General features: G+C 46.4%; 1 protein-coding gene across 1 annotated transcript in view; it reads left to right on the top strand.

Moving 5' to 3' along the window:
- Positions 1–4,122: 4,122 nt before the first annotated feature.
- Positions 4,123–22,515, top strand: part of LOC104994909 (ubiquinol-cytochrome-c reductase complex assembly factor 2) — a 25,726-nt gene continuing 7,333 nt past the window's right edge. Inside the window, exon 1 of the mRNA XM_010848619.1 lies at positions 4,123–4,308. Within this exon, the coding sequence (XP_010846921.1) occupies positions 4,171–4,308 (138 nt within the window). The 5' untranslated portion in view covers positions 4,123–4,170. The remainder of the gene's footprint in view (positions 4,309–22,515) is intronic.

The following is a 22,515-nucleotide window of genomic DNA, read 5'->3' as shown; positions in this document are numbered from 1 at the left end:
TCCAATGAGTCAGTTCTTCACATCAGGTGGCCAAAGTATTGGAGTTTCAGCTTCAGCACCAGTCCTTCCAATGAATATTCAGGACTGATCTCCTTTAGGATGGACTGGTTGGATCTCCTTGCAGTTCAAGAGACTCTCAAGAGTCTTCTTCAACACCACAGTTCAAAAGCATCAATTCTTTGGCACTCAGCTTTCTTTATAGTCCAACTCTCACATCCATACATGACTACTGGAAAAACCATAGCTTTGACTCGACGGATCTTTGTTGGCAGAGTAATGTCTCTGGTTTTTAATATGCTGTCTAGGTTGGTCATAGCTTTTCTTCCAAGGAGCAAGTGTCTTTTAATTTCATGGCTGCAGTCACCATCTGCAGTGATTTTGGGGCCCAAAAATGTAAACTCTGTGTTTCCACTGTTTCCCCATCTATATGCCATGAAGTGATGGGACTGGATGCCATGATCTTAGTGCCTCAAGTTGGGTGAAAACCATGTTAGTCTTTCAGAGGGAACTCAGTCCCTGCCTCCCAGGACAGCTGTTGGCTGGCCAAGTGTTCTTCAAAAGCCACAGCCATGTAGGGCTTCAAGCAGAATAACAAGGTCTTGGGGCACCCAACACGGCCCTAGGTTCCTGGAGCTTGATACTGATAGTAAATAGATATAACCCCACTCTTTGAACCTCGGGGCAGCTATCAAAACTATGTGGTTATGTTACATTTGTCCAAGCTCACTGCACAATGAGCCAACAAATTGAGAGACGAGTTGTTGGGGGAAGGAACAGTAACTTTATTTGGGAAACCAGCAGACCAAGAAGATGGTGAACTAGTGTCCCAAAGAATCATCTTGCCCGAGTTAGAATTCAGGCTTCTTTATACTACAATGGGATGGGATGTGGTTGGTTGCTGCAAACTTCTTGGTGCCAGAATCCTTTGTTCTTGCAGTTGTCCACATAGGTCTTGTCACAATGTTCCTAGAAACCTCCTCCAACAAAACAAATGTTATTCTCTGTTCTGCAACTTTTTAATCTCTATATGAATGAAAAAGTGTTACACCTTTAAAGATAGCTTTGATAATGGACTACCCTATATATTTCAGGCTACAGGCAATACTCAACTTGTAGCAAAAATAATATGGTAAGTCCCCTACATAGGAATGTTCAAGTTGTGAATACCTGTTCACATGTCCCATCACGTAAGTGCTTTCATTTGTCTGGCACACATCGTCACATGCGTGCATCTTCTACAAGTGCTTGTGTTTTTGTGAACCTTATAGTACAGCAGTATACAGACTACAGTAGTACAGGATCTTTATTTCAAGCCCAGGATGTGAGTGACTGAAACTGCAGCTTGCCCTTCCATGAAACTAAAAGACGCTTGCTCCTTGGAAGAAAAGCTACAACAAACCTAGACAGTGGATTAAAAAGCAGAGACGTTACTCTGCTGACAAGAGTCCATATAGTCAAAGTTATGGTTTTTCCAGTAGTCATGTATGGATGTGAGAGTTGGACCATAAAGAAGGCTGAGCACCGAAGAATTGATGCTTTCAAACTGTGGTGTTGGAAAAGACTCTTGAGAGTCCCCTGGACAGCAAGGAGATCAAAGCAGTTAATCCTAAAGGAAATCAACCCTGAATGCTCATTGGAAGGACTGATGCTGAAGCTGAAGCGCCAATATTTTGGCCACATGATGAGAAAAGCTGACTCATTGGAAAAAAACTGATGCTGGGCAAGACTGACGGCGGGAGGAGAAGGGGACTCAGTAACTCTTCCTGCCAGCCCCATATGCCAGCTGTTGTACTGTACTACTGTACTTTTCAAGGTACTGTACTGTAAGATTTAAAATGCTTTCTTTGTGTTTTTTAACATATTATTTGTGTGAAAAATATTATAAACCTATTATAGTACAGTGCTACATAGCTTACTGTGTTAGGTGGGTACCTAGGCTATTTTCTTGGACTTATGAATGCACTCTCAGAATGGAATGCGTTCATCTGTAGGAGACCTACTGTAGCTACAAAGGTTAAAGTAACAGAAATAGATTCAGTATGGAGTCAGATTTGTTCTTCCCTCCCATGGACGGAGGAGCCTGTAGGCTACAGTCCATGGGGTCGCAAAGAGTCGGACACGACTGAGCGACTTCACTTCACTTCACTTCATTACAAATACAGCTGATGGTGAGGATGAGCCAGGAGGTAATGGTGGGCTGGAAATGTGTTGGGAGTGCCTCTGATGCCTCGTCTTCCACTCCCACTGAACTCATCTCAAGCAGGCATCACACACCCCGCGTCCCTAAAGGTTCTCATTCACAGGTCTTTTACCCCTAATGACTTCAGACAGCTCAGAGATGTTCCCTGTTAAAACCACCCACTGCTCTTTCCTTCTCCCTCTTCATTTCTTGCCCATCCCTGCCCCAGGCCTGGCTCTTGCTATGGAGGGAATGTCCCTCCATTCCCACATATCCAAATCCTAACCACCCTCAAGGCCCAGTCCAAACGCTATATCCTTCAGAATCAATGCTTGATCTTTCTCCCACTAGTCTGCTGAACAACTAGAAATACCATTTCTTTCTACAAACTCCTAACATTCTCTAACACTTCAATTAAAGTCCTTGTCGTTTTTAATTTTGTGTTTTGGTTATGTGGGGCTTCCCCGGTGGCTCAGATGGTAAAGCGTCTGCCTGCAGTGCGGGAGACCCGGGTTCGATCCCCGGGTTGGGAAGATCCCCTGGAGAAGGAAATGGCAACCCACTCCATTACTCTTGCCTGGAAAATTCCATGGACTGAGGAGCCTGGTAGGCTACAGTCCATGGGGTCACAAAGAGTCAGACACGACTGAGTGACTTCACTTGGGCTTCCCTGTGGCTCGGATGGTAAAGCGTCTGCCTGCAATGTGGGAGACCCGGGTTCAATCTCTGGGTCAGGAAGATCCCCTGGAGAAGGAAATTGCAACCCACTCCAGTACTCTTGCCTGAAATCTCCATGGACTGTCGCCTGAGGAGCCTGGTAAGCGACAGTCCATGGAGTCGCAAAGAGTCGGACACAACTGAGTGACTTCACTCACTTTGGTTATGCATTCACTTCCTGACTCAGGGTAGGAGTCTCCTCTAAACTCTAACTCAGGTAGGAGTCTCCTCTAAAATTAGGCAAGGTGAGAAGGAAGAGATTTAGGGAAAGCCAAGTGTCATATGCACATGCGTGCATGCTCAGTCACTCAGTCGTGCCTAACTCTTCTGCGACCCCATGGACTGTAGCCCGCCAGGCTCCTCTGTCCATGAGATTTTCCAGGTAAGAATACTGGAGCGGGTGGCCATTTCCTCTTCCTGGGGATCCTCTCCACCCAGGGATTGAACTCACCTCTTCAGCAACCCCTTAATTGGCAGGCATATATTCTTTATCACTGAGCCACCTGGGAAGTCCATATTCAGGACAGTAAAAACGCAAAAGAAGGTTCAGTTTTCCTTAAGGAAAATCTGGAAGAGGGGAGGTATCTTTAGGAAAAAAAAAAAATCTGGACATTACATGCATCTGGAGATGTAAAGGAGACGGCTTGGTAAAACAAATTTTTCGAATTGAATCAACCCAGCAGATATTGCTCAAGCAGGGAAAAGTGGCAGACTTGGGGAGGGGACCATCGGAAGGATACCAATAGGAGCTGCGGGGAAAGGGACGAGGGCTGAGGAGCACTCAGAGTCGTGGCAAAGAACCACGTGGTAGCGACAAGTACAGGGGGAGCGAGAAGGGCAGGGAGGGGGAGTGATGTGCGGGCTTCGAGCCACCTGTGCATGCCACGTGGTTAAGTTCAAACACATCTTCTTCGAACCTGTATTTACATGCAAAAATAATCAGTTACGCAAATTAGCAGAGGTCTCAGAGGAAGGTTATTTTAGTCTGGAGCTTGTGCAGTCATTGCAAAAGAAGAGCAAAGCTGTCCCTAGAATACTCCACGCCTGATTTGCCCCTGGGAGCTGGGCTAGTTCCTGGAGGAGGAACACTGAATTAACTTGCAAAGGCAAGCTAGCGGCGGCCCTCCCCTCAGAGTGGCAAGCGCGCCGCCCAGCGGCGCATGCTCGCTCGTCCCTCCCGGCCCGCCTCTTCGACAGCTAGCGACGCCTAGTGCGCAAGCGCCGTCTGTGCGCGCCGACTCCTCCCTCAGGGGCGGAGTCAAGCGGGGCCTAACATGGCGGCCAGCCGCTACCGGCGGTTTCTTAAGCTGTGTGAGGAATGGCCAGTGGACAAGACCAAACGGGGCCGGGACTTGGGCGCTTATCTGCGGCAGCGGGTAGCGCAGGCCTTTCGGGAGGGAGAGAACACCCAGGTGACCAGGCTGTGGGGCCCGCCTGCAGCGGGGAGGCGGTCGGGGCGAGGGGAGAGGAGGACGAGGCGGGGCGGGCCCACGAGCGGGCCGGCGGCGGGCCTGCGCATGCGCGCGCCTTTGCTGCCCGGGCGCACGTGCGCGGGAGCCCCCTAACGCCCAGAGGCCCCGCGGAGAGCGGGCATCCTGTCTTCTGTTGGGCGCTTTCACCCGGCTGCACTTTGCAGGCTCATAAAGAAGCTTTAAAATCCTGTAGCCTGGGACCGTTCGACCTTACTGAATCAAAATCTCTAGGGCTTCTGTTTTTAAACACTCTCGATGACTCAGGGTGCAGCCAGGTTGTCCCACGGCACCAGCCTTAGGTGATGACAATCATAGGCTTGTTGCTCCCCTGACACAATCCCAGTACCTCTGAGTGTTGTTCAGTGACTGAGCTGTTGTCCAAGGACCTCCGCAGGACGCCCGCTAAGTCTTGGTGTGTCTCCTGGGCCCCCCTAACCCGTGCAGCACGTGTGAGCCCTCACGCTCTGCCCCTGTGTGTGAGTAGTGGACCTGTGTTCTTTGCTGTCCTCCAGGTCAGTGCTGCGGCTCTGGGATTTGTTCATTCACATAGCACGTGCTTATGGAGCACCAGTTATGTGCCAGGAACTGCCAGGTGCTGGGGAGACAGCAGTTAATTAGATGAGGTCCCACCCACTTGAAATTTGTTCACGTCCTAGTTCAGGACTCAGTAAGCAAGTAGACATACCTAGGACAGTCTAGATGAGTTCTGTGATGGGTATGAGACAGAGTACCATGGTGAAAGGGTAATTTTGGGTATGATAGATAAAGCCTTACTGAGGAGGTGAGACAGATGAGGCCTAAGGGAAGACGATGAGCCAACAGTGAAGACGCCTGGTGTTCTTTCAGGCCGTGCAAAGGTCCTGAGGCAGGAAGCAGAAAAGAAAGCCCAAGTGGCTGAAGGGTAGTGAGTGAAATGGCATTTGCTAAGACGTGTGAGTCAGAAGAAGACAAGAGCCAGGCATCATAGGGTGTTCTAGGCAGGCTCTGGTTAGGAGTTGGATTTAATCATTAATACCAGAGAGAAGCTATTCTGGAGGCTTAGTCAGCCGACTGATGTAACCTAATGTACTCTCTTTTTTTTTTTTTTTTAAGACCACTCTGGTTGTATCAGTGAATGGTTTATAGGGAGGCAAGAATAGGAACAGCTGGAGAGGAGGCTCCTCTAGTAGCCCAGACAGGAAATGGTGGTGGCTTGGATATAAGATGACAGCACAGGAGATGGAAGTGGCCAGATTGGGGTTGCAATGTGAAGGTTGTATCAGCAGGGCTTTTTGATGTATTACATGTAGGGTAAAGGGGAAGAGGAACCAAGGATAGAATGTTTTGGCCTGAGCTACTTGGGTGCAGGGTGGTGCTATTTATTGAGCTGAGGAAGAAGCAAGATAAGGAGCAGGTGGGGTGTGGGAAGAGCATCCTGAATTTGGTGTTCGACGTGTTTAACTTGAGATCTGAAGTGGATTTACTTCCAAGTGCAAATGTCAAGTTGACAGTGGGATATTTGAGCCTGGGGCTCAGGCAAGAGGTCAGATACATGAGATGTGATAAGTATGTACACACACATTCTGAAGAAATGACTTTTTTGAAATTTGGCCACAACCTGTCAAAGCAGGAACGTTGCCTTTTTTGAACTTAGCCCAGCCCAAAGCCAAGCCAGCCTCCCTGATGGAACAGGAACAACGTGCCCAGGGGCATGACAGGAACCAAGTGCTGACCGGGTGGTGGGCGTGGACGGGATGTCTGGTTCAGGGCTTCGGGAATGGGGTGAGGGTCCCACAACAATGAGGGCCTTCACACTTCCTACAGTGGTCTTCACTGGCCCAGAGTATAAAGATCTTGAAGGCAGGAGTCATAACTGTTCCCAGCTCTGCGAATCCCATGGTCTTTCTAGGGCTCTGCACCCTGTGTGTTTTCAGTGTGAACTTCCCGAGAATAGAGCCAGTGCTATTTTTATCTTTCTCCCCAGAGCGTCTAGCATAGTTCCTGGCACATAAAAGACACTCAGTAAATGAATGAATGGGTAAATAAATTATGATTATGGCTCATGAGACAAAAATCATTTGAATGTAGCTGCAGACGTAGCAGATCTAGATGGAGAGAAGTAGTGAAGAGTGAGATGGGAGTATTTCTGTGTCCTGAGAGGTGAGAATTAATTTGAGAGCTCACTCTGTGGGGAACTGCAGGAATGGCAGAAGAGGGACAGAACCTGGTCCTTACCACCAGGGAGGTTACAGTTGGGCAGGCACCTGACTTAACTCTGATGAAATTCGAGTGGTGAAACCAGCCAGCAGAGAAGCTGCCAGAGGTTGGACCCTGGGAAGGTGAGATTCACCTACTTGACTGTTTAAGAAGAGCCAGAAAAGGAGGATTGAGCTTTCTCTTTTGGAGTTGTCATCCCTTGTCATCACTTAGGGAGACGGTTCTGAAGAGTAGAAGGCCCACACAGATTTGAGTCATGGCTGCAGATGGACTCATGGCTCAGTTGATGGTTCCCGAGCTGCTGATGAATGCGTCCCTGGTAGAGTGAACCGGTGCATCACGGTGGCAGCAGGCACATTACTCAGGACCACTGTCGTGGTCCCTCATCCTTCTGTCGCCTGAGAATGCTCCCAGGCTTAATAAATCTTTGCGGTAATTTTTAGAAGGAGCAGTCCCTTGCTGAAATTGAGAACAGCATTGAGTCACTCCCACTGACACCCCCGAATCATTTATAAAGACCTTGAGAAAGAAAGGTGGTTCATTAAACTGGCAGCCAGGGGCAGGCATTTGACCCAGTCAGCTGATTGTTGTGGATCTCCCCCTTGGTTTTGCTGATTGCTGGAAAGACAGGACCGGAGGGGGAGGCTCTCCTCTGCAGCATGTATGTTTCCACAGAGGGGAGGGACAGGCAGTCCTGCTCTCGGCCTCGAGGCTCCCTGCACCTGAATGGTAACGCGGAACGTGTGCATGGCACACTTGTGCATGAGCTCATTTAGTCTAATCCTTAGTGCTGCTGAGGTGAGGTCACCACTGCTATTCTCACTTTGCAAACAAATGAAATCAGAAAAGTGACCTATTTGGAGTTCCCTGGGAGTTAAGCGGTGGGACAGGGAGCGTGGTCTCCTTTGTGCCTGATCTTCCCTTAGCTCCCATTCCTCCCAAGTTATTTCTTCTTGTTAGAAAGGAGTCTTGTTCCCTGAACTTCAAGCCCTCCCTTCCCCTCGTTTCCTGCTCAAAACCTCTTTGGCCCATGGACAGTTTGGGCAAAGAATGAAACACCTCTCAGTTTACCCACCTGCTTTTCTTTGGCCCAACCCCTGCCTCCCCAGTGTACATGGGGAAAGACCATCCTCAGGTGGGACAGGAGCACAGAAAAGCCAGAGCCCCTAGAAAGCAAATTAATCCTTCAGACCCCAAGCCAGAGCACAAAAATAGCTGCCTCCACTTATCCCCCTGCAGCTTGCCCTCTGGGGAATCTCATGGTCCACTCCACCCTCAGCCCACCAAGAGGGAGGGGTTGGTGGGAAGAGAGAACACTGCTTAACACCTCTTTCATCGTCCGTTCTATTGTGCAGTTTTTTAGAGTTAATGTTTATGGATTTTGCCTCCTTTCAATCCAGTTTCCTTAAGATAGTGCATGTTCCCTGTAGCACCAAGAGATTAATAAAAGAATCACAACACGGGAGAAGGTGGCAAAACAACAGTAATTGTTGACTTAAGTACAGGGGAAGGCGCCAGCCCTTCTAATGAGTTCATTAGGTGCACAGGCGGCTTCCTGGCAGCGCCCACTTAACTAGAATGGGGCTCAACTCGGAGGAGCCACCCAGGAAGGGGCTCACCCACCAGGGAGTTCTTCTATTAAATACCCAAATTGAAATAATAGCAGCCCCGTTTGAAAGGAGTTGAACTTTTGGGGGGTGGCAGTACTGTAGGAAGTACGTCCAGCTCCTCAGCGGGGGAACTGAAAAGGTTTTCTCTCCTGTTTTCTCAGTCATCCAGTCAAGGCCTGGGTCTGTGGCTCAGCGTGGCGTCTGCTGGCACGTGCCGCCATCCAGCGTCGCCCACCGTGTGGCTCCTCTGTAGTGACTGAGGCATGACCTGAGGGCGGATTGTGCTATTTTTTAGTTGTAATATTGAGCCCACTGCAAAGCAGCCGTTGTGAAGAGAATCAGGCGTGAGGGAATGCAGGTATCTCCGTCTCTTTTTCTCCCCTAGTTCTGGATGGAGCTGGGGGGAGTTAAGGTAGCGTTTAGACCAAGGCATGGCAGTTTTCTAGGCGTGTTCAGAGATGTAGGTGCTCCCACTGGCGATCTAGACTGTCCGCCGCTGTCAGTGGGTCCCCCCTAGAGATCTGAGGGCCTGCCTGCTGCCTCCTGGACTAGTGCAGCTTGGTGAGGCTTTCACTCTTCTCTGATCGCCTGTGTCCCCCCCGGCACCGGACCCCAGCACCTGCTCCGGCCCAGCGAGGGCCTCTCCCCACTGCCCCCTAAACTGGCCGTAATGTAGTCAGTGCTTTTTGTCAAGTATAGTTGATTTGCAGTGCTGTTTGTTTCAGGTATATAGCAGAGTGATTCGGTTGTACGTATGGATGTTCCTTTTCAGATTCCTCTCCCTTATGAGTTATTACAAGATACTGAGTATGGTTCCCTGTGCTGTGTAGTCGTCCTTGTTCATCTGTTTTAGGTATAGTACTGTGTATCTGTTAATCCCAATCTAATTTGTCCCTTCCCTGCTTCCCCTTTGGTAAGCATAAGATTGTTTTCTATGTGGATGAGTCTGTTGTGTAAATAAGTTCATTTGTATCAGTTTTAGATCCCACAGATAAGTGCTATTTGCCTTTCTGTGACTGACTTCACTTAGGGCGGTAATCTCTCAGTCCATCCATGGTGCTGCACACGGCAGTATTTCATTCTTTTTTATAGTATCGCATTGCATGTACGTACTGCATCTTCTCTACCCATTCCTCTGTTGATGCAATTAGGCTGCTTCCATGTCTTGGCTGCTGTGAACATGGGGTGCGTGTACCTTTTCTAATTAGAGTTCTAGTCTTTTCCAGATATATGCCTGGGAGTGGGATTGCTGAATCGTATGACAACTCTTTAGTTTTTTAGAAACTCTGTACTGTTCACCATAGTGGCTGAACCAGTTTGCCTTCCCACCAGCAGGAAGGAGGGCTCCCTTTTCTCCACCCTCTCTGGCATTTGTTGTTTGTAGGGTTTTTGATGATTGCCATTCTGACTCGTGTGAGGTAATCCCTTATTTCAGTTTTGATTTGCATTTCTCTTAATAATTAACGATGTTGAGCATCTTTTCATGTGCCTGTTGGCTATCTGTATTACTTCTTTGGAGAAATGTCTGTTTAGTCTTCCGCTCATTTTTCAGTTGGATTGTGTGTTTTTTTGTTGTTGAGTTGTATGAGCTGTTCTGTATATTTTAGAAATTAAGCCTTGTCAGTTGCATTGTTTGAACATATTTTCTCCCAGTCCATAGGTTGACTTTTCATTTTGTTATAGTTTCCGTTGCTTTGCAAAAGCTTGTAAGTTTGATTAGGTCCTGTTTATTTTTTCTTTTGCCTATGTCTGTTCTAGGAATTTTATAGTATCATGTCTTAGGTTTAACTTTTTAGTTAAATTTTATAGTATCATGTCTTAGGTTTAACTTTAAGCCATTTTGAGTTTCTTGTTGTGTGTGGTATGGGGAAGTAATCGAACGTCATTGATTTACAGGAGGCTGTGCAGCTTTCCCAACACCACTTGCTAAAGAGAGAATGTCTTTTCTCCATTCTGTATTGTTGCCTCCTTTGTAGAAGACTAATTGACCTGTGTATGGGTTTATTTCTGGGCTCTCTACTTTGTTCCACTGATGTATATATCAGATTTTGTGCCAATACCATACTATTTTGATTACTGTAGCTTTGTGGTATTATTATCTGAAGGCAGGGAGGGTTATGCCTCCAGCTTTGTTCTTTTTCCCCAGGATTGCTTTGGCAATTCTGGGCCTTTTATGGTTAAAGATAAATTTTAGGATTATTCCAGTTTTGTGGAAAATATCATGAGTAATTCGATGGGGATTGTATTAAATCTGTAGATTGCTTTGGATAATATGGCCATTTTAACCATTTTAATTCTTCCAATGCAAGAGCATGGGATATATTTCCATTTCTTTGAATCATCTTCGGTTTCCTCTAACAGTGTTTTATAGTTCTCAGCGTATAAGTCTTTCACTTCCTTGGTCAGGTTTATTCCTAGGATGTTTTTTGTTTTTCTGATGGTATTTTAAAAGGATTTTTTTTTTTTTTTTTTTTTTTTTTTTTGTTTTTTACTTTCTGATGTTTCGTTGCGAGTGTAGAGAAACACAGTTGATTTCTGTACATTAAATCTTGTATCCTGCTTTGTTGTTGTCAGTCACTGAGTCGTGTCTGACTCTTTTACAACCCCATGGACTAGCCTGCCAGGCTACCCTTCCATGGGATTTCCCAGGCAAAAATAATGGAATGGGTTGCCATTTCCTTCTTCAGGGGATCTTCCCAACCCAAGGATGAAACCCACGGCTCCTGCATTGGCAGACGGATTCTTTAGCACTGAGCTGCCTGGGAAGCCCTACCTTGCTAATTTCATCTATTTGCTCTAAAAGTTGTTGGGTTGAATCTTATGGTTTTCTGTTTGGGGGATCATATAATCTTCATACAGTGACAGTTTTACCTCTTCCTTCTGATTTGGATACCTTTTATTTTCTTGTCTGATTGCTGTGACTAGGACTTCCAATATCATGTTGAATAGAAGTGGTGGGACTGGGCATCCTTGTCTTGTTCCAGGTTTTAGTGGGAACGCTTTCAGCTTTTCACTGTTGAGTATTGGTTGTGGGTTTGTCATAAGTAAACTTTGATTATATTGAGATATGTTCCCTCTATACCTTCTTTGATAGGAGTTTTTGATCATGAGTGGACACTGAATTTTATCACATGCTTTTTCTGCACCTATTGAGATGATCATGTGATTTTTATCTTTTGTTTATAGGGTGTATCACACTGATTTGCGTATGTTGAGCCATTCTTATTAACTTTGGATGAATACAACCTGATGATGGTGTACGATCCCTTTGATGTGTTACTGGATTTGGTTTGCTAGTATTTTTTTTTTAATTAACTATTAATTTGTTTTTGGCTGCGCCGGGTCTTCGTTGCTGTGCATGGGCTTTCTCTGGTTTTGGTGAGGAGGGAGTGCTCTCTGGTTGTAGCGTGTGGGCTTCTCACTGCGGTGGCTGTTCTTGTGAAGCACAGGCTCTAGAGCACATGCGGTTGCACATTTGCGGCACGTGGGCTCAGTCGTCGCGGTACACAGACTCTAAAGCACGCGGCTTCAGTAGGCGTGGCGCATAAGGTTAGTCGTCCCACAGCGTGTGGGATCTTCCCAGACCAGGGATTGAACCTGTGTCCCCTGCACTAGCAGGCAAATTCTCAACCACGAGACCATCAGGGAAGTCCTGCTGGGCTTCTGTTGAGAATTTTTACATCTATATTTATCAAAGATGTTGGCCTGTAGTTTTCTCTTTGGGTGGTGTCTTTGGTTTTAGTATCAGGGTGATGGTGGCTTCATAGAATGACTCTGGGAGTGTTCCCTCCTCTTCGGTCTCTTGGAAGAAGGATTTGAGAAGGAGCAGTATAAGTTCTTCTGTGTATGTTTGGTAGTATTCCCTAGTGAAGCCATCTGGCCCTGGACGTTTGTTTGCAGGGAGTTTTTTTATATTACAGCTTCCATTTCACTTCTAGTGATCAGTCTGTTCAAATTATCTGTTTCCTCTTGGGAACTCCCTGGTGGTCCAGTGGTTAGGACTCGGAGCTTTCACTGCCATGACCCAGGTCCAATCCCTGGTCTGGGAACTAAGATTCCAGAAGCCACACGGCACAACCAGAAAACAAAACAAATGACCTGTTTCTTGATGCAGTTTTGGTGGGCTGTATGTTTCTAGAAACATCCATTTCTTCTAGATTATCCAATTTGTTGGCAGATAATTGTTCATAGTATCCTCTCACAGCTTCTTGTATCTTTATGATGTCAGTTATTTATCCTCTTTCATTTCTTATTTTCTTTGTTTGGGTCCCCTCTCTTTTCTTCTTGGTGAGCCTAGCCAGAGGTTTTCAGTCTCTTTTCTTCTGACTTTCGGTTTGCTTGTTCTCCTTCTTCTAATTCTTTTAACTGGTGTGTTGGATTATTTGATATTTTTCTTGTTTTTTTGAGGAATGCCTTCATCACTGTGAACTTTCCACCAAGAATTGCTTTTGCCGTGTCCCATAGGCTTTGTCTGGTTGCATTTTCATTGTCGTTTGTCTTAAGGTATGTTTTAATTTCCTCTTTGACTTTGTCATTGGCCCCTTGATTGTTCAGTACCCTGTTGTTTAGTCTCCATGTAATCTTTTTTTTTTTCCTCCCGTTTCTCTTTCTATGGTTGATTTCTTGTTTCATGCTGATACTGTCAGAAAAGATGCTTGGAATAATTTCTGTCCTCCTAAATTTGTTGAGGTTGTTTTATGTCCTAGTAAGTCATTGATCCTAAAAAATGTTCCACGTGCACTTGAATGTGTATTCTGATTTTTCGGATGTACTGTCCCGAAAATATCAATTAAGTCTGAGTGTTCTCTTGTCTCATTTAGGATCTCTGTTGCCTTATTGATTTTCTGTTTGGGAGATCTGTCTGTTGATGTCAGTTAGCTCAGTGGCTCAGTAGTGTCCGACTCTTTGCAACTCCATGGACGCCAGGCCTCCCTGTCTATCACCAACTCACGGAGCTTGCTCAAACTCATGTGCATTGAGTTAGTGATGCCATCCAGCCATCTCATCCTCTGTCGTCCTCTTCTCCTCCTGCCCTCAATCCTTCCCAGCATTGGGGCCTTTTCCAGAGAGTCAGTTCTTCGCATCTGGTGACCAAAGTATTGGAGCTTCAGCTTCAGCTTCCAATGAGTATTCAGGGTTGATTTCCTTTAGGATTGACTGGTTGGATTTCCAAGGGACTTTCAAAGTCTCCTCCAACACCACAGTTCAAAAGCATTAGTTCTTCGGTGCTCAGCTTTCTTTATAGTCCAGCTCTCACATCCATGCATGACTACTGGAAAAACCATAGTCAAAGCAGTAGCTTTGACTAGATGGACCTTTTTTGGCAGAGTAATGTCTCTGCTTTTTAATACGCTGTCTAGGTTGATCATAGCTTTTCTTCCAAGGAGCAAGCATCTTTTAATTTTATGGCTTCAGTTACCATCTGAAGTGATTTGGGAGCCCAAAAACATAAAGTCTCTCACTGTTTCCATTATTTCCTCATCTATTTGCCATGAATTGATGGGACCAGATGCCATGATCTTCATTTTCTGAATGTTGAGTTTTAAAACAACTTTTTCACTCTCTTGTTTCGCTTTTATCAAGAGGCTCTTTAGTTCTTCACCTTCTGGCACAAGGGTGGTGTCATCTGCATATCTGAGGTTATTGAGATTTCTCCCAGCAATCTTGATTCCAGCTTCTGCTTCATCCAGCCCAGCATATCGAATAATATACTCTGCATATAAGTTAAATAAGCATGGTGACAATATCAGCCTTGATGTACTCCTTTCCCAATTTGGAACCAGTCTATTGTTCCATGTCCAGTTCTAACTGTTGCTTCTTGACCTGCATACAGATTTCTCAGGAGGCAGGTCAGGTGGTCTGGTATTCCCATCTGTTGAAGAATTTTCTACAGTTTGTTGTGATCCACACAGTCAAAGGCTTTGGTGTAGCCAATAAGGCTGAAGTAGATTTTTTCTGGAACACTCTTGCTCTTTCGATGATCCAGCAGATGTTGGCAATTTGATCTGTGGTTCCTCTGCCTTTTCTAAATCCAGCTTGAACATCTGGAAGTTTACAGTTCATGTACTGTTGAAGCCTGACTTGAAGAATTTTGAGCATTACTTTGCTAGCGTGTGAGATGAGTGCAATTGTGCAGTAGTTTGAACCTTCTTTGGCATTGCCTTTCTTTGGGATTGGAATGAAAACTGATCTTTTCCAGTCCTGTGGCCACTGCTGAGTTTTCCAAATTTGCTGGCATATTGAATGCAGCACTTTCACAGCATCATCTTTAGGATTTGAAAGAGCTCAACTAGAATTCCATCATCTCCACTAGCTTTGTTCATAGTGATGCTTCCTAAGGCCCACTTGACTTCACATTCCAGGATGTCTGGCTCCAGGTGAATGATCACACCATCGTGATTATATGGGTCGTGAAGATCTTTTTTGTGCAGTTCTTCTGTGTATTCTTGCCACCTCTTCTTAATATCTTCTGCTTCTGTTAGATCCATACCATTTCTGTCCTTTATTGTACCCATCTTTGCATGAAATGTTCCCTTGGTATCTCTAATTTTCTTGAAGAGATCTCTAGTCTTTCCCATTCTATTGTTTTCCTCTATTTCTTTGCATTGATCACTGAGGAAGGCTTTCTTATCTCTTCTTGCTGTTCTTTGGAACTCTGCATTCAAATGGGTATATCTTTCCTTTTCTCCTTTGCCTTTCACTTCTCTTCTTTTCTCAGCTGTTTATAAGGCCTCCTCAGACAGCCATTTTGCCTTTCTGCATTTCTTTTTCTTGAGAATGGTCTTGATCACTGCCTCCTGTACAATGTCACAAACCTCTGTCCATAGTTCTTCAGGCACTCTGTCTATCAGATCTAATCCATTGAATCTATTTCTCACTTCTACTGTATAATCATAAGGGATTTGATTTAGGTCATTTCCCTACTTTCTTCAATTTAAGTCTGAATTTTGCAATAAGAAGTTCATGATCTGAGCCGCAGTTAGCGCCTGGCCTTGTTTTTGCTGACTGTGTAGAGCTTCTCCATCTTTGGCTGCAAAGAATATAATCAGTCTGACTTCAGTATTGACCATCTGGTGATGTCCATGTGTAGAGTCTTTTCTTGTGAGGGTTTACTATGACCAGTGCGTTCTTTTGGCAAAACTGTGTTAGCCTTTGCCCTGCTTCGTTTTGTACTCCAAGGCCAAATTTGCCTGTTACTCCAGGTATCTCTTGACTTCCTACTTTTGCATTCCAGTCCCCTATAATGAAAAGGACATCGTTTTTGGGTGTTAGTTCTAGAAGGTCTTGTAGGTCTAATAGATCGTTCAACTTCAGTTTCTTCAGCATTACTGGTTGATGTCAGAGGGGTGTTAAAATCTCTTGTTAGTATTGTATTCCCATCAGTTTCTCCCTTTATGTCTGATAGAATGTGTTTTATTTATTTAGGTGCTCCTGTATTGGGCTCATATATATTACTAAGTCAGAGAAGGCAGTGGCACCCCACTCCAGTACTCTTGCCTGGAAAATCCCATGGACAGAGTGGGACAGTCTGTGGTGATCCTTCGCCCTACAGTGGGTGTTTAGCATGTTGTAGGCTCTTGTTTTATTATCCAATCTGCCATTCTGTGTCTTTTGATCAGAGCATTTAGTCCATTGACATTTAAGGTAATTATCGATAGGTATGTGCTTATTGCCATTCTAAATCTCGTTTTCCTTTCTTTGTTCCTTTCTTTTTGTTTTTCCTTTTATGGTTTGATGGTACCTGTTTGCTTTAGACCAGTAGTCGTATGAGCTCAAACGCATTAAAAACAAAAAATCCACACTTTCTTATTCCACTCTCCCAAGTAAGAATGATGTGATTTTAATGTCGTGTTTTACGTTTTCATGTTTATCCTTTTGTTGTTCATTGTGGTTATAATTGCTTTCACAAATTTTTTTTCTGTTTTTTTTAATGTATGTTTTGGTTTATTTAAGTGATCTACAATCCTTTCATATATTTGCTGCTTCTATTGTGATTTTCCCTTTCCTCTAGGTTCTTGCTTCTCTTCTATTCAGAGAAGACCTTTCAATACTCTTTTCAGGATAGGTCTAAGTATTGCTGTATTCTTTTAGTTTTTGCTTGTCTGAGAGATCCATTCTCTCTCCTTCTATTTTAAATAATGATCTTGCTGGGTAGAGTACCCTAGGTTGCAGGTTTCTGCCTTTCAGGACTTTGACTATATCTTGCTGCTCCCTCTGGCCTGCAGAGTTTCTACAGAGAAATCAGCTGATACTTATGGGGGTTCCCTTGTAACTTTTTTGTTTTTCTCTTGCTGCCTTAAAGAGTTCTGTTTTTATCTTTAACTTTTGCCATTTTAATCATGGTCCTTCTTGGTGTAGGTCTGTTCGGGTCCATCCTGTTTGGAACCCTCTGTTCTTCCTGTACTTCGATATCTGTTTCCTTCTTCAGGTTTGGCAAGTTTTCAGCCATAATTTCTTTAACGTTCTTCTTCTGAAATCCTTATGCATAGATTGGCACGCTTTGTATCCCATAAGCTTTATATGTTGCTTTCATTTTTTTTTTCCATTTGTCTTTCTCTCTGCCATTCTAACTGATTTCTGTTATTTTGCCTTGTTAACTAAAAAGATGTACGACGTGAGAGTTGCCAGTTGTGTTTCATTTGGGGCAAAATGAGGACTGCCAGGGGACGGCGCCTCAGAGAGCTCCAAGAGACTGCTGCAAAGAGGCGGTGGGGAAGGTCAGTATATAAGATTTTGGTGAAGAGGGGGTTCAGTGCAATTAAGTGCTTACTTTACAAAAGGTTTTCTGCTGGTCAGGAGGAGCTAATGTCACCATGAAGGGAGTTAGTGCTTTTCTAGATATGAAGAGATACAAGGGTTGGGATTGTGAAATCAGTTCCTGCAAACACCTTACTGTCTAGAGACCTGCTCCACCAGTTGCCCTGGAGCACAGAGTGCCCCCCTCTCCACCCTGAACTCCCCTCAGGGCGTGTGGAAGGCCAGCGGCTGCAGCAGCACGGGGTTCCGCCTCCACAGAGTTGCTAGCAAATGCTCTTGGCAAATGCCAGTTTGTAGTTGACAGTCTTCCAGATCACTTATTCATTCTTCTGCATTACTTGGTTTGCTGTTTATTGCCTTTAGCTTAGTTTTCATCGGCAGTTGAGCTCTCTGATTTTGAGCGCTTCTTCTTTATGTTTGTTTCTGTTCAGTCCCTCAGTCGTGTCTGACTCTTTGTGACCCCGTAAGCTGCAGCAGCCAGGCCTCCCTGTCCTTCACCATCTCCCAGAGCTTGCTCAAACTCATGTCCATTGAGTCAGTGATACCATCCAACCATCTCATCCTGTTTCCCCCTTCTCCGCCTTCCTTTAATCTTTCCCAGCATCAGGGTTTTTTCCAGTGACTCGGCTCTTCGCATCAGGTGGCCAGAGTATTGCAACTTCAGTTTCAGCATAAATCCTTCCAATAAATATTCCGGGTTGATTTCCTTTAGGACTGACTGGTTTGATCTCCTTGCTGTCCATGGGACTCTCAAGAGTCTTCTCCAGCACCACAGTTTAAAAGCATCAATTCTTCGGCACTCAACTTTCTTTATAGTCCAACTCTAACATCCGTACCTGACTACTGGAAAAACCATGGCTTTGATTAGATGGACCTTTGTCGGCAAAGTGACGTCTCTGCTTTTTAATGTGCTGTCAAGGTTTGTCGTAGCTTCTCTTCCAAGGAGCAAGTGTCTTTTAATTTTGTGGCTGCAGTCCCCGTCCACAGTGATTTTGGAGCCCAAGGGAATAAAATCTGTCACTGTCTCTGTTGCAGGAAGGGGGACCACTTCCAGGGCCCCAAGTGGGCTCTTGTCTGACACTCAGAAATGAATTGTCCGAGGAGACACACGAGCTGACAAAGCAAGAGACTTTATTGGGAAGGGGCACCCGGGTGAGAGCAGTGGGGTGAGGGGACCCAGGGGAACAGCTCTGCCATGTGGCTCACAGCCTCTGGTTTTATGTGATGGGATTCGTTTCCGGGTTGTCTTTAGCCAATCATTCTGACTCAGAGTCCTTCCTGGTGGTGCACGCCTTGTTCAGCCAAGATGGATGCCAGCGAGAAGGATTCTGGGAGGCGGTTGGGCGCAGGTGTTCCTTCTTGACCTTTCCCGAACTTTCCCTGTTGATGGTGGCTCATTAGTTCCGTGCTCCTTACCAGGGCCTCGTGTCGTAAAACTGTGGTGCCTGGCCAGGGCGGGCAGTTTGAGTCAGTGCGCTTTCCCTAACAGTTCTGCTTTTCCCCCACCTGTTTGCCATGAAGACTGGACACCATAGTCTTAGTTTTTGAATGTTGAGTTTTAAGCCAGCCTTTTCACTCTCCTCTTTCCCCCTCATCACGAGGCTTTTTAGTTCCTCTTCACTTTCTGCCATTGGAGTGGTATCACCTGCTCATCTAACACCGTGTGTTAGTCGCTCAGTCGTGTCTGATTCTTTGTGACCCCATGGACCGTAGTGTGCCAGGCTCCTCTGTCCAAGTGGTTCTCCAGGCAGGAATACCGGAGTGGGTTGCCATTTTATCTGAGGTGAGTTCCTTGTTACAGTCACCTGCATTTCTGTCGATCGCCTTTCTTAATTCCTTCACCGTTTCTTTACCTTTCTTTTGAACCCAGGATCTGGTAGACTGGAGAGGTGTGTTTCATTGTTTGTTCTTTTAGGGGATTTCTCTTGTTCCTATTGCTGAGAAAGGTTCCTCTGCTTTTTTATTTTACTTATATTACTGTGACTCTGAATCTAGGGAAAATGGTTATCTACTGTGATCATGAACAGCTGTTTTTGAATGGGAACACCCCTGTGTAGCCTGTGTGAGTCAAGTATGTTTGGTGTGAGGGCTGTTTTTGTTACAGATGCCTGCCGTGTCCACTCGCAGTGTGCTGGCCCCTGATGGCAGTGTGGCTGATGTGGTGACCACAGCCTGCCCTGGATGCTGGGCAGGGCCTCCTCTTTGCTTTGTGCTTGTCACAGCCCTGTTAGGGGCAGGGTCTAACCCCCAACTGTTGCAGTAGAAGCCCCAAATCCAGTTGCAGGCTGTGGTGTGAGGTCGGTGGGACTGGCGTGCTCCCACTGGCAAAGGAGCTGCTGTGTGCTCCTCCCCAGGAGTTGTCTCCCTGGACACGTGTTCTGTGACATTTCCTGCCACCTGTTGTGCGTGCTCTCAAAGTACACTGTTGTTGGCACTGCCCTTGGCCCCACCTCTGCTGTGGGAATACCAGTAATCAGCTCAGATTTCAGCCCCGCTTCCCTGTATGTGTGCCCACAGCGTTTGTTATTGCTGGCACCAGACCTGCCCCAGCTAGGGGAGCGCCGGTAATCAGCTCAGATGTCCCCTGGATGCTGCTGCCGGCATAAATTTGCTGGTCGTTCAGCCTCCAGGAATCGGCTCAGATTTCAGCCCCGCCTCCACATGTGGGCAATCCACTGGCACTTGCACACTCCCAGAGCTCAGAGGGGCAGAGCCGTGCCCACTGTGACACCCTGAGAACAAGGTTGCTGTGGCGGGCTCGTGCCATCCCCCTGCCCCCGCCCCGCAACTGCAGCTCAGACCACACTGCAGGCCCTTTGGGCTGCCTCTGCACAGCCCAGGCGAGCCCTCTGAAGACCCAGTGCCAGCCCCAGCCATTCTCCACGCCAGCAGGCGTGTGTCCGGGTGGCTGGGAAGTGCAGCAAGGGCGCCCGTGCTGTCTTGCTTGTCTCCCTCTTCCTGCCTTCCACAGGCCGGTGCTGCACTCTCCTCTGAGGCTCTCTGTCTTCCAGTGGGCCTCCCAGTCAGTGAAGGGGCTTCCCAGGATGAGGGAACCTTTTTGCTTTGAAATGAAAGCTTCCTCCTGTCCTGATTCCTTTTATTTTTATTTTTTCATCCTATTCAGTTATGTGGTGATTGTTCTTACAGCTTTGGTTATACGAGATCTTCTGCCAGTGTTCAGTGGGTATTCTGTGAACTTGTTCCACATGGAGATATTTTTGATGTATTTGTGGGAGGAGATGAGCTCAACATCCTTCTATTCCGCCATCTTGATCTCTGCCCTCAGTGGGTATTTTTTTTGCCTGTGCTCAGTCTTTGTTGCCACTCAGGATTGTCTCTAGTTGCAGTGCACGGCCTCCTTGTTGCAGTGTCTTCTCTTTGCACTGAGCATGGGCTCTAGGGCATGTGGGGTTGTGGCGTGTGGGCTTGGGGGGTGTGGCGCGTGGTCTTCAGGATTTGTGGTGCATTGGCTCGGGGGTTATGGCGTGTGGTCTTCAGGTGTTGTGGTGCGTGGTCTTCAGGGGTTGTGGCACGTGGGCTCGTGGGTTGCGCGTGGTCTTTTCGGGGGTTGTGGCGTGTGGACTCGGGATTGTGGCGCGTGGTCTTAAGGATTTGTGGTGCATTGGCTCGGGGGTTATGGCGTGTGGTCTTCAGGTGTTGTGCGTGGTCTTCAGGGGTTGTGGTGCGTGGTCTTCAGGGGTTGTGGCACGTGGGCTCGTGGGTTGCGCTTGGTCTTTTTGGGGGTTGTGGCGTGTGGGCTCGTGGGTTGTACGTGGTCTTTTCAGGGGTTGTGGCACGTGGACTCGGGGGTTGTGGCACGTGGGCTCGGGGGTTGTGGTGCGTGGGCTCGTGGGTTGTGGCGCTTGATCTTCGGGGGTTCTGGCATGTGGGCTTAGGGGTTGCGACTCTCAGGCTGTGGAGCACAGGCTCACCAGTGTGGCGAACAGGCTCAGTCTCTCTCTGGCATGTGGGATCATCCCAGATCAGAGATCTAACCTGTGTCTCTTGCATTGGCAGGTGGAAGAGCCACCAGAGAAGCCCCCTCAGTGGTTCTTAACCTTTGAGAACCTAGTGCCCTGTGGATGAAAGCGCAGACACAGGGCTTGTTAGGAATCTGGTGGCTTCCCAGGCCTTGGAGCCACTTAAGCCCCTGGACCATCCTTGTCCCCCTGGTTTTTCAAGCCTCTTCCTCCCAGTCCCCCTGATCCCCATTCCACCGAGTCCAGCTCTGAAGTCTACTCTTCAAAGTGAGCGCCTCTGACTCTGTATCACTCTGAGCTGTCACTGCAGTGAAACCCAGACCTTCCCTGCCACACCTGCCGTGGGAACCAGGCCTCGTCACTAGCTTCTGCCATAACTCTGGCACTCAGTTACACTCTGTCCTGGTCATTTTTTATTTTTATTGTGTGTGTATCTTGTCTCAGCTTGATTGTCAGCTTCTCTGGAGCTGAGGCTGGGTCTTTATGTCCCCTGGCAGCCGCCTAGCAGAGCACTCTACATAGTAGGTGCTCAAGAGAGATTTTTACTTGAACTCAAGGGAAAAGACTCCCATAACAGAATGAACTCATTTCAGAAGTTCATTACCAAGTCATGGAAACCTTTTTTCATAGATCCTCCTGGACCGAATCCAGCCCTACCTTAATTAGCAAAGCAATCTGCAGCGCCCTTTCCCAAAAGTGCTTATGCGTCCCTTTGTGTGACGAGCATAGGGGCCGCTGTACCAACTGCTGTCACCACCCAAAACTCAATTTGAAAATCGAAATCAGTGCCTGCGGCAACGATGTTGATTTGTATGTATAAAAGTTTAATATGGTAAAGAGAAATTTACTGACGACTGAGCAGGGGAAATGCAAAAGGAGCGAAAATAGAGCCATAAAGGACACTTTGTCAGTTGAACATCTATTTTATTCACATTTAGGGAGCAGAGCTGAATTTTTCACAATATCCCTTGCTGCCTTTTTCAAACCCAGTGCTGCTATTAGTCCTAAAATGTCCGTAATCTCATTAGGTGTAAATGCAAAATCAGGTAATTTAAAGCTTGTATATGAGAATGTTTCTTAAAGTGCACAGTACACTTCATCAGGGAAAACTGTTTTAGAATTCAGTGTTTGTGCTGGAATCTGTGAATAAAGTGTAGGATGTAGGTATGTGGCAAGGCTTCTGGAATTAGAGAATTGTTTCTACTGATGTACTTTTAAGTAGTAAATAAGACTTATTTTGTAATTGCTGAGCTTGGGTTGGGTGTGACTAGAACCCCAGAATTGGCCGTGGTTCCACCTCTGCTTAGGCGGTAATAACTGGCCAGAAACTGCCATACCTCAGCTCCCATCACCTCCACTGAGCTACCTTTACGGCCTTGTATAGACACCTTCTGACCTCAAATGGGAAATTGAGTGACAAGTTCATTTTTTGGTGGTTGGTCATTTAGAGGTGATTGTCAGATTATTCAGTGAGCTCCAGACGTTATGGAAAGTGTCTGGGAGACTCTCTCTTTAATACTTAAAGGCTTTTGAAAGGTTGAAGGAACCCAGAGGGTCGCCTTGCTGTTTGAGCGGCGCACTGCAGGGTGACCCCTTCCTCTCTC

The sequence above is a fragment of the Bison bison genome, unplaced genomic scaffold, assembly GCF_000754665.1.
Source record: "Bison bison bison isolate TAMUID 2011002044 unplaced genomic scaffold, Bison_UMD1.0 scf7180017864270, whole genome shotgun sequence".
NCBI classification, from domain to species: Eukaryota; Metazoa; Chordata; class Mammalia; order Artiodactyla; family Bovidae; genus Bison; species Bison bison.
The sequence above is the reverse complement of the archived record's forward strand: the minus strand, read 5'-3'. Positions and strand labels throughout refer to the sequence as shown.